Source organism: Emericellopsis cladophorae (genome assembly GCF_022114955.1).
Source record: "Emericellopsis cladophorae strain MUM 19.33 chromosome Unknown NODE_5_length_938552_cov_118_678949, whole genome shotgun sequence".
Taxonomy (NCBI): Eukaryota; Fungi; Ascomycota; class Sordariomycetes; order Hypocreales; family Bionectriaceae; genus Emericellopsis; species Emericellopsis cladophorae.
The window spans coordinates 562,476-579,794 of record NW_026250930.1 but is presented as its reverse complement, the minus strand read 5'-3'; the positions used below and the strand labels follow the sequence as shown (position 1 = coordinate 579,794).

General features: G+C 55.7%; 9 protein-coding genes across 9 annotated transcripts; 6 read left to right on the top strand and 3 right to left on the bottom strand.

The window, feature by feature from the left end:
* Positions 1-136: 136 nt before the first annotated feature.
* On the top strand, positions 137-1,441 carry J7T54_004744 (putative vacuolar membrane protein-like protein; the record flags this gene model as incomplete). The annotated part of the gene is made up of 1 exon (XM_051503431.1): positions 137-1,441. One exon carries the CDS (start codon positions 137-139, stop codon positions 1,439-1,441), a length of 1,305 nt encoding a protein of 434 aa, XP_051365054.1.
* Positions 1,442-2,030: 589 nt separating this feature from the next.
* On the top strand, positions 2,031-2,826 carry J7T54_004743 (uncharacterized protein; the record flags this gene model as incomplete). The annotated part of the gene is made up of 4 exons (XM_051503429.1): positions 2,031-2,100; positions 2,188-2,553; positions 2,599-2,689; positions 2,775-2,826. The coding sequence occupies 4 exons, from the start codon at positions 2,031-2,033 to the stop codon at positions 2,824-2,826; spliced, it is 579 nt and encodes a 192-aa protein (XP_051365053.1).
* Positions 2,827-3,549: 723 nt separating this feature from the next.
* Positions 3,550-3,966, bottom strand: J7T54_004742 (uncharacterized protein; the record flags this gene model as incomplete). The annotated part of the gene is made up of 1 exon (XM_051503428.1): positions 3,550-3,966. One exon carries the CDS (start codon positions 3,964-3,966, stop codon positions 3,550-3,552), a length of 417 nt encoding a protein of 138 aa, XP_051365052.1.
* A 1,264-nt stretch (positions 3,967-5,230) lies between these two features.
* J7T54_004741 (Homoserine kinase-like protein) lies at positions 5,231-6,360 on the top strand (the record flags this gene model as incomplete). Its single annotated transcript, XM_051503427.1, has 2 exons — positions 5,231-5,654; positions 5,708-6,360. 2 exons carry the CDS (start codon positions 5,231-5,233, stop codon positions 6,358-6,360), a joined length of 1,077 nt encoding a protein of 358 aa, XP_051365051.1.
* A 769-nt stretch (positions 6,361-7,129) lies between these two features.
* On the top strand, positions 7,130-8,225 carry J7T54_004740 (uncharacterized protein; the record flags this gene model as incomplete). The annotated part of the gene is made up of 2 exons (XM_051503426.1): positions 7,130-7,339; positions 7,398-8,225. 2 exons carry the CDS (start codon positions 7,130-7,132, stop codon positions 8,223-8,225), a joined length of 1,038 nt encoding a protein of 345 aa, XP_051365050.1.
* A 199-nt stretch (positions 8,226-8,424) lies between these two features.
* On the bottom strand, positions 8,425-8,928 carry J7T54_004739 (uncharacterized protein; the record flags this gene model as incomplete). Its single annotated transcript, XM_051503425.1, has 3 exons — positions 8,425-8,621; positions 8,688-8,738; positions 8,811-8,928. The coding sequence occupies 3 exons, from the start codon at positions 8,926-8,928 to the stop codon at positions 8,425-8,427; spliced, it is 366 nt and encodes a 121-aa protein (XP_051365049.1).
* A 2,574-nt stretch (positions 8,929-11,502) lies between these two features.
* On the top strand, positions 11,503-12,663 carry J7T54_004738 (uncharacterized protein; the record flags this gene model as incomplete). The annotated part of the gene is made up of 2 exons (XM_051503424.1): positions 11,503-12,227; positions 12,306-12,663. 2 exons carry the CDS (start codon positions 11,503-11,505, stop codon positions 12,661-12,663), a joined length of 1,083 nt encoding a protein of 360 aa, XP_051365048.1.
* A 374-nt stretch (positions 12,664-13,037) lies between these two features.
* On the bottom strand, positions 13,038-13,729 carry J7T54_004737 (uncharacterized protein; the record flags this gene model as incomplete). Its single annotated transcript, XM_051503423.1, has 2 exons — positions 13,038-13,499; positions 13,562-13,729. The coding sequence occupies 2 exons, from the start codon at positions 13,727-13,729 to the stop codon at positions 13,038-13,040; spliced, it is 630 nt and encodes a 209-aa protein (XP_051365047.1).
* A 2,585-nt stretch (positions 13,730-16,314) lies between these two features.
* J7T54_004736 (uncharacterized protein) lies at positions 16,315-17,256 on the top strand (the record flags this gene model as incomplete). Its single annotated transcript, XM_051503422.1, has 1 exon — positions 16,315-17,256. The coding sequence occupies one exon, from the start codon at positions 16,315-16,317 to the stop codon at positions 17,254-17,256; it is 942 nt and encodes a 313-aa protein (XP_051365046.1).
* Positions 17,257-17,319: the final 63 nt, after the last annotated feature.

The window sequence follows — 17,319 nt, the reverse complement described above, 5'->3', positions numbered from 1 at the left end:
CGCCATGGCAGGGCACGCACCGCTGGATAGCGGCCACTTGGGTCAACCGCTTCTTTATAAGGCAGAGGAGCAGGATGGAGGTGCGCCTGGCTACGGTGTTGAGAATGATGTGGCCGACCACCAACAACCACCAAGCATGTCGGAACGCCTGTACGACGGGAGCGAGCAACAACGCCTATACGATGGAAGGGGGTCGGAAGAAGAGCAAGGGAACCCACCGCCTTCGAGGCCGACCTTTAGCAGAGGATCCACGATGCACAGTCGGAATCCGCGAGAAATTGCCGCTGAGAATGCCGCCAAGAAGAAATACAGTTTTGCCGCCTTCTTTCTCGTCGTCAGCCTCATTACGTTCTGCATTCAGACCGAGCTGAGCGCGTACATCCAACACGACCTTGGATGGGGGAAGGCATACTGTATGATGTACTTCACCCACGGATCATGGGTCGTCCTGTGGCCCGCGACTGTTGTCGTCCTCAAGCTTCAGAACCGAACGGTCCCATGGAAGGTGTTTCTGCGGAAGCACTTTGAGTCCCTCAGAGCGACCGCGACCATGGTGGAGACGAGGTCGTTGGATGTCCACAAGCCGTCCGTCGCGCACAAGGCGGACCCCTTACGCTACATGGCGAGGTACACTGCCATCATCACCACCGCATTGACGGTGGCGGGGCTGAGCTGGTATGTCGCCGTGGCGCTCACGACACCGTCCGATCTCACGGCTATATACAACTGCTCGGCGTTCTTCGCCTATGTGTTCTCGGTGCCCCTGTTGAAGGAACCGTTGAGGCTCGACAAGTCAGTGGCTGTGATCATTGCCATCGGTGGTGTTCTAGTGGTGGCATACGGTGACAGCAAGGGCTCGACGGGTGAGGATGGTAAAGTTGACACCACAGCCGGTGGTCGTTTCATTGGAAATATCGTGATTGGCATAGGTTCGGTCTTGTACGGCTTGTACGAGGTACTGTACAAGCGCTACGCCTGCCCTCCGGAGGGTTGCTCTCCTGGGCGAGGAGTCGTCTTTGCCACCACGTTTGGGTCGCTCATCGGCATTTTCACCCTCCTTGTTCTCTGGATTCCATTGCCTATTCTCCATTGGCTGGATATTGAACGTTTTGAGCTCCCCGACGCCCGCACTGGCTGGCTCGTGCTGTGCGCCGTTCTCGCCAATGCCACCTTCAGCGGCTCCTTTCTGGTCCTGATCTCGCTCACTTCACCCGTCCTATCATCGGTCGCTGCCCTGCTCACCATCTTCCTGGTGGCCATTGTTGACTGGTTCATCACGGGCGAACCTTTGAGCTGGGCAGCCATCATCGGTGGCACCATGATCATCGTGGCATTCGTGGGTTTGAGCTGGAGTACATATCGTGAGATGAAGGAACATGAAGCGCAGAAGCTCAGCGTCGATTTATCGGACAGTGACCTCGAGGACGGCGAAGACTCATAGAATACACTTATACATTTTTGGAGTTTACTTTTGGGATTTTGGTATCATCATGGATAGCCTGAGGATGGTTGGGCCGATCGTTGCGTGTGCTTGTGTTGGGTAGGGGCTTCGAAGCGTTCAATGGATCATGGCACGTTTCACTTGTATCTAGACGAGTGCCAGCGGCGGTGAGCAGAATGCAATAAATCGATCATGGCTGTGACTCAGTCCTTGGTTGCCTATTACTCTGTGGTAATCTCATGCTTTCATGCAGGCCTGGCATAGCTGATGGAATGGATGATTTGCCCCTTTCGATCTGCGCTGATACTCGGAAGCAAGGCAACTCGCAGCCATTGGAAAGCGTAGGATACAGCCATGTTTGAAAGCAACAGGTCGTGAGTCGGGACGACTGGAGATCCGACGAAATATCAGTCACTGACTGACCGCTCACTGACCATGTTCGCACCTGCCGAGGGCTTGCCTCGCACCTAACTCACGCTCATATATAAGGTACCTAACCAGATGAAATCTTCCTCTTCAATCTCCCACCTTCCACTCGCCTCGTCCCCTTCGCCGCAACCCGATGCGTTTTGGCTACCGCCAGCATCAAATGACCGTAACCTCTATGGACACCCTGTCCGATACCAGCGCAGCAACAGTTCACTGGATTCACCAGTTAGGTGAGGGTCGACGCGCAACTATTGAACCCCTGTGGAGCAAGTACCAGAAAGGCAGCCTCCCACTTGCACCTTCTACTTGTACCCCAGCTCACGTTGAGCTGGTATCAAAGCAAAACCTCCTCATCGATTCAACCGTCGATGACTCTGGCCAGCCGTCAAGCGTTCACGTACAGAATACTGGTTCGTCATACTCCCACGCTAGGAGTTTCATGGGCTTCCATCCTGAGAAGCGCTGCCTCGCCTTCCGAGGTGAAGCACGGTTCCTGGAGATGTTTCAGGATTTCGCGAGCAACTTTGTCAGAGAGGATCACATCGTCTCGGTTCTTCAGACGCCGGTCGACGTTGAGTTCCCACCCGAGGGCCTGCCTGGTGGACTCGAGTTTGCGGAATTCGCAGGCAGGGTAGAAATCGTGGAATATGTCATGTGGTTGAAAGTGGCTGATGAAGATCATGGTATGTTTTTCCACCAAGATAAGCTACCGAGCTGACGTGGAACAGAGCCCGGGGCTGAGAGCATCACTGTACTAGGCGTTACCCAAGGAGGTGTCGAGCTGGATGTTGACGAAATCGAGACGTCGGATTCTATGCCGTGCGAAGCAGATACAACAGAGCTACCAAGCTTGTTTGATGCCGGGATAGACGTGTTCCTGTCTTCGGATCCCCCTGAATCACAGTTATTCAGCGAGGATGGGAACCCTCGACGGCCTACAAACATCAGTCCTCTGACAGAGCCGGGCTGCCCTGAGTCTCCAAAGGCGGCGCCAGCTATTGACGCATCCGTCACTCCATCAGTGGAATTACCGCCGCCGGCCTGCTTGAGCGAGTCTGTTCCACCTGCACATAACCTGCCACGGATCCTTCGATCCACCGCACGTATCGGAAGCCGTGACCTGAGAAGTCGCGAAGAATCGGCCGACGAGCTTTCGCTTGGCCATGAAGACCCGAGACCCCCACCAAAGAAAGGTTTTTGGGATCATAAAGAGAACGAGAAGCCGATGGTTGTTGTGTCGGAAACGGAAAATTGTACAAAGTATCCGCTGCGCACAAGTTCGCGAGCGCCGGAATCCTCTCCTGCTGTCAAGGAGACAACACCTACCCATTTGGTGGAGAAGATCACCGCTTGGAAGAAGAAGAGCACTGCAAGATCTAGACATGGAGGCGCTAAAAGGGTACGAAAATAAACCTAGACTTATCTGCAGAGGGGGAGGGAAGTCGTCGAGAAAGTATTTGCGACCATACAGGCTTGTGAAAATTGTCGCGAGATATTAGGGGTGTCTAAGTTATAGCAGTCCTGCTCGCTTTTATTGCTCGCTCTCGTCGTCGACGTCGACAATGTAATGCACGCAGTAAATTATCAATACAGAATTCGGTGTTGCTCTCCTCCTCCAGCGTCCATGTCGAATAAAAGGGTATCACATTAACATTCCGCAAACACTACGCCGAGTCTCTTCAGAGTGCAAGCGCAGCCGCAACGGCAGCGGCAGCGGCCACGGCTACGAAAAACGATGCTTCGAACCCGGTGGCAAGGTTCTCGTTTGGATCTTCGCCATCGCACCACTCAAATTCAGGCCCAACAGGGCTTTCGGGGCAGTGTTCCTCCGCCTTGCTCATAATGTCTGCGTGCGCAGTAGCCCAAGACTTTGCCTCGCTGGAGTAGCTGCTCCAAGCATCGTGCAGCGACTCCGGTAGCGTGTAGCAGCCTTCTTCTGTAGGCACGTCGATAGCCTGCACGAGGTCGGGATCAGGCGTAGGGAGAGAGTCGACATATTCTTCGGCGGCCTTGACACATTCGTCGCTCACGTCGCCGAACGGGTTCGGGAAGAACGTTTGCCGCGGGAGAAGGAGGTGGCGTTTGGCAGCGGGCATGGCTTTGAAGTCTCTTGTCGTTTTCGTAGGTTCTTCGGCCAAGGCAAGCATTGCCAGGGTTAGGACAGATGATATTGTCAAGTGCATCTTGAGATCTTGTAGGAGATCGTTCGTAATGTACCTATGCGCTGCGAACTCGATGATTGCAGTACTTCGACCCAAGGACAAATCCTAGTGTCTGGAGCTCCCGGGGGGGCTTGAATCCTTTTTATTGCGCGCGGGAGAGGCGAACCGTGCAACAAACTGAATCCTTTGCTGATCCTTCTTCGGCGCTGCTGCGTGCGCCCCATGAGCCTCGAGGAGATCCACAAGCCCTGGAGGAACCTGGGTCCAAGTTAGATTCATGTCTTCCACCAGGGACTAATTATTGCTATGGCTTATTTTCCCGACCCGGAATGTGAATATTCCACGACTGTGTGGACATCTTGTTCTGTGTTCGCCGCAGGTGATCTGCCTCTGAGGCGACGAAGATGCGTCGGACGTCAGCTTACGTGGAACGACATGACATTTACTCCGTAGGCTGGCAAGAAAAGCGGTAGCGTGCCAGATGAAAGGAGAATCTTTGAGAGGGAACGATTGCTCTACTCCTTGATTCGACGTTTCAAAGAGGAATACGGCGGACGATAGCGACACGTGAGGAAACCTGCCGATACGGGCGCATTTTGCTCCCGTTAACTAAGTTGGTTAGAGCACGTCGTTTGGCATACCCTGGGCACTTGACGTCAGAGGGGGTTTGGCGGGTTATAATGCCTTATCTGTCATGTCACTCGCCAATGGTCTGCAAATGCTCTCTGCGCGCCACTCGGAGACATGAGACAGCTCGCTTTGTCAAAGTTGTCACTCGCAGGGGATTGGAGGTGAAGGGGGTTACTTGCTTGGCTACGTAGTGTTGTGTGTTAGGCATGTTTGCATCGCTGCGTTAGGCTACACATTCGGCCAACACGTCAAAAGGCATCTTCGCGCTATCGCGTTCTTCTTCTTCGTCTTTTTTAAGCATCAGCATGTTCTTAAGATAGAGAACACTCATTTTCTTCCTTCTCTTCTGATCTGTTGTTCATCATCATAACTGGAGTCACTGGACGAGCCCGGGGCCGTCGTCTAACGGGCAACGACTGGTGGAGGGGCAGGCGCGACCGGGGATGCTCCACCGAGTCCGACTTCGGGCCCGAAAGCACCATCACGAAAAACCTCATTCAAGAATCCCATTCTGTGCCCTGTGAGCTGACGAAACATTGACATTACGCTTGGAGCGGTCAGACACGCCATGGACTCTTTCGTTATCAAGACGCCTTCATCGAGCGCCAACATTGGCCCTGGCTTCGACGTCATTGGCCTCGCGCTCTCCATCTACCTTGAGCTCCACGTTACTGTTGACCGAACAAAGACGTCTTCGGATGAGCCGCTGAACTGCAAGGTCACCTACGAGGGCCAAGGTGAGGATTCTGGAGACATCGACTTGGACCCGCAAAAGAATCTTATCACCCGGGTTGCGCTCTATGTCCTGCGCTGTCATGGACAGAGGTCGTTCCCAGTCGAGACGCATGTGCACATCAAGAATCCCATACCTCTGGGCAGAGGACTGGGCAGCTCAGGAGCAGCCGTTGTCGCGGGCGTGGTGCTGGGCAAGGAGGTGGGAGGGCTGAGCCATCTGACGGATGAACGTCTATTCGACTACTGTCTCATGATCGGTGAGTAATTTAGGGCTGTCTACACGCGGAACGTTGACTGACTCCACACGCAGAGAGGCATCCCGACAACGTGGGCGCTGCCTTGTTCGGTGGCTTTGTCGGCACCTACCTCAAGCCCCTGAGCCCCGAGGACACAGCTCGCACCGAGATCCCTCTGAGTGAGGTACTGCCAGCACCCGCTGGCGGCGTCGACACGGGCGAGACACCCCCTGATCCGCCCCACGGCATCGGGCATCACATCAAGTTCCCCTGGACCAAGGAGATCAAGGCCATCGCCATCATCCCCGACTTTGTCGTCCCCACACACGAGGCCCGCGAGGTACTGCCTGAGAAGTACGTGCGGCCCGATGTCGTCTTCAACCTGCAGCGCATAGCTTTGTTGCCGGTAGCGCTGGGACAGTCGCCACCGGACCCAGAACTCATCCATCTCGCGATGCAGGACAAGATTCATCAACCGTACCGCCAATTGCTGATTCCAGGTCTCAATGAGATTGTGGAGAGCATGTCGCCCAAGAAGGATCCTGGATTCCTGGGTGTATGCTTGTCCGGCGCAGGCCCCACGATTCTGGCATTGGCTACGCACGATTTTGAGAACATTGCTGAGAAGATCATCGCCAAATTGAGAGAGTTCAACGATGACAAGAATCTCAAGTGCGAATGGCAGGTGCTGGAGCCCGCAGAGGGTACCAAGGTTATCAGGGCCTGAGGTCTTGGCTCAGTAATGATGTTATGATTCTATAGACACCGAACAACTACCATGTCGAGACCAAAGATTTTCTATTTGAAGTATTCAGGTACTGCTAGACACGCGTCGGGACATTGGGCAACTTCATCAATTTTGACACCTTGGACTACGTACCTCTCTTTCGTGAAATCGTCTCATGCAGCTTATGATCACCGTTGGTTGAGTGTCAGCAGTATCGCCACATGATCATGATACAGTCGCTGCACCTTTGATATAGAGGGCTTCCTCTCGATCTGAGGCCAAACAAAAACGTTTTAATTAGACGTAGGTAGTGGACAAATGTTGACCCCCTTGAGGGCCCAGGGGCAGAGTGACCGTTTTCTTAAGATCTGCCCTACCCTAGAGACAATTAAGGTACGTACCTTGAGAGATCAACAGGCACTCAAATCTACGACTGGAGTCTGAGATCACCATGTGGAGCCCGTCCTGGGTCCCTGAGTCCGTCGATCGCGTCAAAATAATTTTACTGACCACGAATACCTCGGCTCATATGTCTACCCACCCTGAGTCAACTGTTCTTTTTTTGTTGTTAATAAGTGACCAGTCCTTCTCTTCGCGCATTCCTACATGCCCGGCTTGCAACCCATCTGCTCGACCAGTACGCTCCTTTGCTACCTTCGTGCCGTACCTCTCTGGCTCTTTGCCCTGATCTGCATCGCAATCATCCCACTTCGCGCCTACTCTGCGCGCCAAACTGCCCATCGTGGCGAATCGAAAAAGCACCGATAAAATGGCGTCGGCGTCGAGTCGCGTGGATGCCTTTGCGCTGTTCGTCCCCGTGGTGGTTCCGCTGATGCTCGGGGGCGGAGGTTATGCGGCCTACAAGGTCGACTGGAAGACGGCCATCACCCACTTTCTGACTGGACCGGGCAGAACGTCGAGGATCCTCATGCTCTTCTTCTGCTGGTTCAATTGGAAGAACTTGCCCTTTGCGTGGACGGTAGGTCTTGGGCGGTCTCACTGTCGTGGTCTTGGAGTTGCTAACCATGGATGGCTAGTTCCGCGTCTTCTACACCATCATGTACCATCACTTCATTCGCAAATCCCCGCCACTTGGCCCACGAGCCCTGTACAAGCCCATGATCTCGACGACCAGGGCTCCTCTCCTCGAGATCGACTACAACCTCCACAAGTCCAACAGTACCTTCTTCACTGACCTCGATGTCTCCCGGTCGCACCTTGTCTCATACCTGCTTCGCTCCACAATGCGCAAGCTTACCCACAACACCCGATCGCGCCTCGTTCTCGACCCCAAGACCAAAGAGCCGGTGAGTGGCCCATTGGGCATCTTGCTCGGCGCTGTGACATGCAGCTTTAAGAAGGAGTGCCCGCCGTTCAAGCAGTACGAGGTGTGGAGCCGGATTCTGTGCTGGGACAGGAAGTGGCTGTACGTGATCACCCACTTTGTGCCCAAGGGTACTGCGAAGCCGACCGAGTGGCTGGACCCTGGGTTCCGTGGTGTCAAGGTCCGTAGCGGGCAGGATGCCACAGGCGGCTGGGAGCGCAAGATCATTGCGACGGCGATCAGCAAGTACGTCTTCAAAGTTGGACGTCTGACCGTGAACCCGGCGCTCATGCTCTCCGATGGCGGGATGCTCCCTGAGCGCCCGGGTGGTTGGATGAGCGGCGAGGCGCAGGTCGGCGATGAGAGCGTCGATCTGAGCGACGTCGACTTGGACAAGGACGGGGAATGGGATTGGAGGCGCGTCGAGGCCGAGAGGAGGAGGGGCATGGAGCTTGGATCCAGGTTCCACGAGCTCGACAAGGCGCACGACCTGTTTGACGGCGGAAGCCAGGGCGCTCTTCGAACGGCGTGGCCTAACTAATCGAGGGAGGGAAGAGACAGCACGGTAACATTTGCGAATGAATCCTGCTGATAGAGATAGACATAGACATGGCATAGACTGGCCAGACCAAAGGACCGAAATGACACAAAGACAGGTTATTCCCGTAATCCATAGACGCCTCGCCTCGACTTTTCCTCCTTTGCAAGAAATGTTCTGTTCCAAAATCAACCACTTGTCGTCACATAGCCGCCGCAACAGCAAGAAGCACAACGCCGACTATTCCAGCCCCATATGATGCAGCTGAACCTGGTGTTGGTTCGCCGACAGGCTCGCTCGTCGTTTGGGAGACAGCCTGGCTCGATGAGGGAGTGGCTTGAGCAGTTGTGCCCGCGGCAATGAGATCGGCGCAGGCGCCAGCGACAGCAGCAGCAGTGTCTGGGCTCATTAGCTACGGCAATTGGTTCTCGAGCAACATGGTTGCCACAAGATGGAGAAGCCTACCGGTGATATCCTCAAAGGAGCAGCCATCCGAAACGAGGCAGGGCGAGACCTCTGCGGTCAATCCCTCAATATTTCGGCATTGACATTCTAGGTCGGTGATCGCGCAACCGAATTGTTCCACACCTTTGACGATACACGCCAGTGAGCACGCCGGCAGCTTCTCCCGAAGACCTTTGAGGTCGGTCGTGGTAGTGGCACTGGCAGCAGCGGCAAGCACGACGATGGGAAGGCGTCGTCTCATGGCTGGCGATGGATGGAGCAGTACTCCCGTAGTGTAGATAGTCTGGGGACGGAGGTTTGGCTTCTTGTGGAAAAGAAGGGTAAGGGGACTTGAAGTAGGGCGATGGAGTCCCACATGGAGTCACACCTTGCAGATACTTAACGTCAGGTACAGACCAAATGAAGAATGACCGGCTAAACATGATCCTGGGGAGCAGGCTACGGCGAGGGTCTCGATCAGAGGTGGACGGGTGGTGCACCGTGTCGACTCGCGAAATGTCCCCCCTTTGGGTATAGGTAGATATAGTATGAGGCCACCTCAGGTACTCAGCCAACCGTTTTCCCGATATTGACTATTCAAATCTTTGCTGTGGAAGCCAAGGCATCTTCAGCTGGTTGCGAGTCAGCTAGTCGCGGACTCGTCCTACCCAGCCTGGGGCTCGGCGTAGCGAGACTCACTACAGAATCGATTGTGATACGGTACTACTTCTGATCGATTAGGTTCAGTGCAGAAGAGTCAACGCTGGAGGGATCAGCCGAGACCGGACTGAAACTGTTGGGAGCCATGCAGAGGGTGAAGCTACCGTGAGGAAGTGTGAGGGACCCCTGTCATTCTGCATGAGGTACTTGTAGCCAGCCCCTGCGTCGTCAACATGCAGTGAGTGCACTTACATCGGTTGGCTTATTACGCGCCGGCTAACTCGCCTGACAGCCAGCTCCAGCCTTCAGCCTTCCTGCCCCACGATTTTGATGATTCGACCGCCATCTCGAGACTAGGTAATAGTACTTTGACCATGACCGCTGGGGGATGCATCGAGATCCGGAATTGTTGCACTGCCACAGAGCCGAAACAGCGTACATGTAGAAGATGGGAAGACTGACTGCTCTCAAATGGTGTGACGTCCTTTGCAAATGCGACGCGATGAGCAAGGCAGCCACATCAACACAGCGCCCGTTGTGACGGCGTCTTCACCCTGTGCAGGACAAAGAGTCGTCACGTCGACATACCAAGCCAGATGATCTTGCGCATATGAGTTCCGTATTGGACGGTGAGAATAAAGCCATTTGCTGAATGGGCCACGCTATCGACAGAGCGCAGAGAGAGAATGTGATGCACTTGCACCCGATTCACCAATCAATGACGCGGGCTCTGGGTATGCACGCCAATGTCACAAGGAAAGGCGCGAATACGCGGCCAATTACGGTGCAAAGGGACAGAATCTACACTCGAGAAATAGATTTCGCACAGTAGGATGCGACTTGTGCAGTCGGAGAACAAAAGTGAAAAGAAGAGAAAGGACTGTCAAAGTTCTCAGAGACTGTGTAAACATGGTCCGCATTGGAAGGGATGATCCCTATCCTCAGTGCTTGACTCTATGTATAGCTTCATCACAGAACTTTGACATCTCAGATCCTTGCTGACAAAACAAGCAAAGAGACATCATCTCGGAAAGAGAGAAGACTTCCCGCGAAGCCCAGAGTGTAAAAAACGAGAATCAGTCCCCAAGCCAGGCTGTCGCCAGGACATGTGATTGACCAACGACCCCCCTCGCCTCGAGAATGAGCCCCATCGAGTAACGTAACTGCAAGATGCAGTCAAGCAATCGCATACCTATCAACCTCGACAAATATCCTCTCCGCCCGATACCAGCAATTCCACATCATCGACACGGCTAACATGCCATCCATCCCCTCACACCACACGGCACCCCCAGCGCCGAGCAAACCCACCAGCCTGACGCGGACTCGTATCCTCATCCATAGGTGGCCAGACGGTAGGTTCACACAAGTCCGGGGAGATGATGGTGCAAGAGAGACAGATGTAGCGGCAAGAAGGGCGCGATGGTGGACATGAAGGCCTAGGTCAGGGAGAGGTCAGCCGCTGTGCTTCTATGGCGGCGCGTTTCCGCACATCCTCTACAGAGAGAGGAACGTCCGGGGACTTTCTCCCAAAGCTTGTGTGGGAGACGCTGGGCAGAGCCCAAGTGTCTCTGTATGTGAGCTTCGAATAGCGATTTGTCGAGCGAGGGGGAGTTGGAGAGAAGGGAAGAGATGAAAGTGAGGTTCGGTGCGCTGCAGAAAGTTTTATTGTAGCGTGTGGGGCGGTCATGATGCATCACGTGATTGCGAAATCAAGAGCCTTGGGTCACTGAGGCAGAGACTGCACTGAAGATTCTAGGTCAGTCTGGATGGCGTTTGAACCAAAGAAAAGAGTCAAACTGATCTCAATCTGATAAGGAACGATTGTGATATCCAGAGTATAGTGCTTGCTCTACTGTACGGATATCGCATTCCTCTAGATATGTGTGCTCCGCAGGCGCGACGGATGCGCGTAGGTGCCTAAATTAGTGCAGGGCCTAATTCTGTCGCTACAACATTTCCCAGCCGCCAAGCCCTGCGAAGCTTCAACTCTTTTGAGCTCCAGCCTTGCTCGCCTGACCTCATCGGAACCCATCTTCTCCGTGAACGAAACGACTTGACTGTCTTCATCGAGCTATCTCGAGTTATCCATCAGCCGACGTCACTCGAGTAACCCTCGGGCGCCTCTGCGTCTACAAGCAACGAACATCTCGAGACCGAGTACAGAACGACGGCAATGTCGGGCCTCTTTGGCGGCGGATCCTCCACAGCGGCTTCGGCCAGCAACCAGACGCAGGGTGATCTCAAGAGCGACGTGCCTCTCAGCAACCCGCCGACCGACTCCATATCCGACCTCGCCTTCAACCCCGGGCAGAACCAGTCCGACTTTCTCGCCGTGGCCTCGTGGGACAACAAGGTGCGGATTTACGAGATCAACGGCCAGGGACAATCAGAAGGCCGTTACCAGTACGAGCACTCGCAGCCCGTGCTCAATGTCGACTTTTCACGCGATGGCACCAAGATTGTGAGCGCCGGCGCGGACAAGAGCGTCAAGGTCTGCGACCTCGCGTCGCAGCAGGAGATTGTGGCGGGGACGCACGACCAGCCCGTCCGCACGGCGCGCTTCTTCGAGGCGGGCGGCAACCCCATGATCGTGTCCGGGTCGTGGGACAAGACGGTCAAGTACTGGGACATGAGGCAGCAGGGACCTGCGGCAACGGTGCAATGTCAGGACCGGGTGTACGCCATGGACGTCAAAGGCGACCTGTGCGTGGTCGGCACGGCCGATCGCTACATCAATGTTATCGACCTCAAGAACCCGCAGAAGATTTACAAGTCGATACAGAGCCCGCTCAAGTGGCAGACGCGGGTGGTGAGCTGCTTCACCGACTCGGCGGGCTATGCCATTGGCAGCATCGAGGGTCGGTGCGCGATTCAGTACGTCGAGGACAAGGACGCCAGGTATGTTGCTACAGACTTCCCATTTCCTTCCCTGCCCCCCGTGGCACGCAAAACAGAGAGGCTCACACGTGATGACAGCTCCAACTTCTCGTTCAAGTGCCACAGAGACCCCGCCGTGAACAACACCGTCAACGTCCACGCCGTCAACTCCATCTCCTTCCACCCCGTCCACGGGACCTTTAGTACCGCCGGCTCCGACGGCACATTCCACTTCTGGGACAAGGATGCCAAGCACAGGCTCAAGGGGTATCCGAACGTTGGCGGATCCATCACGGCGACCGCGTTCAACAAGACTGGTTCCATCTTTGCCTACGCCATCAGTTATGACTGGAGCAAGGGGTACCAGAACAACACGTCGAGCTATCCTACGAAGGTCATGCTGCACCCGATACAGGGAGACGAGTGCAAGCCCAGACCATCCATGAAGAAGCGGTAGAGAGACCCAGCTGAGCAAGGAGAGGGGAAAGTAGACTCGGTGGCTGGGGAGGGAACAACAAGCTGAACGAAGAGATATGCCACGGGTTGGGGGAGCGTGGCAAGGTTCGGTACATTACGAATCGCAAAATGCGCCGGTCACGAAGAGCAAATGTATGGAGAGGATGAGTACGTATGTAGTGGCGGTCACGGTCTCGCCGTGCCAAGACAGGGCAAACGTAGTATTAAGATATAATGCCGGATCGGCTGATTACAACGCTTTAAGTGACCAAGACAAATGCGTAAGTCGTGTCATAATATGTAGTGAGCCAAAAACGCCTGAGAGTCTCGAGCGACCGAAGAAAAAAGCTCCGAATGATCCTGCGCACGTCATGGCTAAGCCCTCTTGGGCTGCGCGGCGGACGTGGCGCTTATGACCTCGTCCACCATGCCCTTCCAGAGGTCCCTGAGCATGCCGCCCGCCTGCTCCTCGCCCTGCGGGCCGACACCGTCGTGCACAAAGCGCACGTCCGCGCGGTGCATCTCACCAAAGGGATTGGCGGAGAGGACCTTGTCGGGGTTCACGGCCAGGATTGTGACCTGTGGTTCCTCGAGGGGAGCGTCCGCCGCCTCGGCGCTCGCCAGAGAGTAGTTGTCCGGCAGGATGGGTACGGTAGGCTTTAACGGGCTGGGCGCCTCGTTGAGGAACTCAAAGGACGGCAGGACGGCGGCGTCGACATGGGCAGAAGGCGTGCGCGTGATGGCGGACGAGGAGAATGTCTGCATCAAGGGCTTGGTGCGGTTGGCGAGGGAAGGCTGAGGCGTAGGGCGGTGGGTGGTGGTGATGCCACGAGAGGACTACGACATGGGGTCAGCGTATTGCTCAATTGCATGATACTGTAGATGGTAGCTGAACATACATCAGTGTGCTCGCTCAGCCGATTGCGGAGCAGCTCGGCATACTTGGGCGAGATGGTGGCGCCCGCATTGGTGCTGTGCTCCAAGGTGCTCGTTGAGACGGCGCGAGAGGCGGCCGTGCCGTTGAGCGCACGGGCGAGTTGTTTCGCGGGAGCAGTGACACGGGACATGTTCTGACTGATGAAAATGGGATATAGAAATGGGCCGACAGATGGTGATAATAGAGAAGCAGATCAGAGAAGGTGTTAAAGAGACTGAGAGGGCGGAATGGAGAGGGGAAGCTTGGGGTTGTATGGCTGGCTGGCTGGCTGGCTGGCTGGACGGGCTTGATATGGATGGATGGACGGCACTCCAACAAGAGGGTGCGGTAAGGTAGTACGACTCGAGGGTGGCACGGCCGGAACGAAAAACAGGTGGAAGAGGCGGCGGCGCGGCAGCCAGCTATGGCTTATATAGGATCACGGGAGCAACGGGTTGGCATTGACTGTCTGGATCGGGCAATATTCGTAAGGCGAGGCCATGTCAATTGGGGGGATAACAACAACACAATAGGGGCTTGACAAGTCTCGGTGAGGCTGTGGCAGGTGGATGCGGTCTGTCTTGTTGGGGCCGGGAGCGGGTGGGGCGAGGCCGCGAGAGTGGAGAGCTGTAAGCTACCCTGCCCCACCTATTGGCGTCGAGTCGATTGAGTTCGTGGTCTACTTTACAGTCGACTGCCAGATGTTAACAATACCTTGGAGCAGAGATAGGCACTCATGCCAGAGAAAGAGCCCATCCGTCAATGGGCCAGTGTGAGAAGGCAGCCCACTATGGCGGGCGCAGTCGACCACCAGTCCAGACAATGACCCTCGCTCGAGTCAGACCTGCGATTCGAAAGAAAAACGGCAAGATACCTGGTATGTAGGTCGCCCGCAGCTACCGGCTCGAACTTGACGAATGAGTGCTGTGAAGACATTCTGCAGTCTTTACGTGCAGCCTAGAAAAGTTTCATGCTTACGTCCTGGAAAGCTGATAATGGGCCTGCGGGCGAGATCGGCGAGTGCAAGAATTGGATTCGGTCTGTCAGATGCTCCCGTGTCGACAGACAGGTCGATGGTTGATGACTAGTCTTGAGACCGAGTCAGTTCTCAGTCTCATCAATGTTGCATCTTTGCAACACGGCACCAGAGGCTGTGCCCTTGAGGCTTGTTGAAGTCACTTGGTCGGAATCCGGGCCTCGATCACCACTAACTTACGAACTACAGCTTACCTACCCCACTGCCCCTCCACTGGCGGTCACGAGTCCAATTCAACAGATCCGCGACCAGACCCCCAGGAATCCACATGCACGCCAGCCGCGCATGCAGGCTGCAGCTGCCGGTGGTCGGTGCGATCTTCATTCCTCACCGCCGCCGTTATCTTGATATCCGACTCATTGCCTACAGGTACGTACGTACATGTACATGTCCTCGACGACTCGCGCTCGGAGTGACTGCTAGCAGGTCCAGTTCCAGGGTAGTTTGGGTCATGGGTCGCCCCATTCCGCATCAGACCGCCCCAAATATCGCCAAAGCTGACAATCCCATTGTCAACCGAATTGGCGATGGTGGACCGGCCACGGCACTCGTAAGCAGGGGTGGTGGGAAGTGAGCCAGATCATGGATGATGGACATTTGTCGTTGCATCCGTACGTGCACCAGCGCAAATGCCAAGTCGGCAGCATTGGGGAAAAGAAAGCTCCCCAGTCCACTGTATTGCTATATCGACTTGTCCGTGTCACCGTGTTCCAAATCCAGAACCCACGTGTGGACAGACGCGGGATTCGAGTCTGGTTGCCAATTGTGCGGGCGCTGTCGTGTCGTGCAGCTGACAGCAGCACAACGCCTGCCTTCTGCACTCCTCTGGCATCTACCTTCACTCCAGCCGTCTCTGCCTTTGTTCCACTTTCCACATCTTGCAAATCTCCTGCTATCGCCGCCCGGTTCTGATTGTATTTTGCCCAGTGTGGTGTTGGTGAAGAGTCCGAGCTTTCGCGGGGCAGCCTAGGAACCTTGGACCCTCCTTCGAATCCCAAGAAGCAGCAAGCGTTGACGGAATTGGCGCAGCCATGGGGAAATACGACCTAATCATCAATCGAGACGCTTCGGTCGCGAGGACTGGCTAAAGTAACTGGCTGCGTGCTTGGAGAGCGGGCCGTTTCCTCGAGTCCACCAACAAGTCATGTCGTCATTGCCGAGCGGAGTCTCCATCTCGCCCGCGCAAAGGGACAAGGACTGAGCAAGACGACAATGATAAGCCCGTTCTTGGGACTTGAGCGTTTGATGGCCAAGACGAGCCTACGACAGGGCACAGCAGAGACAGCCGACGCTCTGCGGAAAGGAACCGAACACATTGCGGCATGGTCACATGTGTACGACCAACCCCACGCGCAAGTTGGACCCTGAATCTGGATTCTCATGAAAAGCCGATCGCGCAACGTACTGTTCCTGACGGACGGAGGGAGCCCCACGTGGGTGGATAAGTAGGTATTTCTCATGTACATAGCAGTCTAGTCATCAACATTGTTCGGTGGTCGGCCTGCATACTTCCCAGCATCGTCAAAACCCTCATCTCACATACCTTGTTCAGCCAGAGCAGGCATCGCTCGTCGCAATGGCCGTCCACAGCGCGCAGTCACCGCCCGTCCCAGACTCACCAAAAGGTATTACACACGCCTATGCGCACAAGTGGCACTGGACTAACCCTTCGCGCAGTCTGGGCGTCTCTCATCACACACATGTCCTACCTCCCAGGTCTTCTCACCCTTCACTACACCCTCTCCAAGACGTCTACTGCCTACCCCTTTGTGGCCATCATCACGGCCAGCCTGCCTGCTGCTGCCGTTGCTGCCCTCCACAGCCGGCGCATTCCCACCGTCACCGTGGAGCCCCTGCTGCCCTCTCACGCGGGCACCTACGCCAACGACCCGCGCTTCCGGGACACATGGACCAAGCTGGCTGCCTTTGGCCTGGACCAGTTTGAGCGCATCGTCCTACTGGACAGCGACATGCTCATCACGAAGAACCTGGACGAGCTGATGGACCTCGAGCTCGATGCGCCCCCGCGACACCATGGCTTCGGCGGCGGGCCAGGCGTCGACGGCGAGACAGACCAGCTGCAAGTCAAAAACGAGACCACCGGCCGGCGGGTCCTGGCCGCCAGCCCGGCCTGCACCTGCAATCCCGCCAAAAAGAAGCATTACCCGGCCGAGTGGGTGCCGGCGAACTGCGCATACACATCGCAGCACGCCACGCCCGACCTCGCCCAGACCAGGGGCCCGGAGCGCGCGCCGCTCGGGGCGTTGAACAGCGGCCTCCTGGTCGTGAACCCCTCCAAGTTCTACCTCTCCCAGATCACCACCGCCCTTGAGGACCCCGCCACGGCCGACATGGCCTTCCCCGACCAGGACCTGCTGGCGGACCTGTACAGGGATCGGTGGGTGGTCCTGCCGTACATCTACAACGCGCTTAAGACGTTGCGCTGGAAGGGCGTGCATGACACTATCTGGAGACAGGACGAGGTGAAAGTGGTACACTACATCTGGAGCCCCAAACCGTGGTCAGAAAGGAATGAGGACGGGGAGTGGGCGCCCAGCGATGAGTCGCACGCGTGGTGGCACGAAGCGAACGAGGCGAGACATATCGAGGAGAAGCGGCTCGGCTTGTATGATGGACACTGAGAGGAGGTCGCATGGATGACGGCGTGATGAAGGCGTGTTAAGGGATGTTATGTAAAAGCTCGA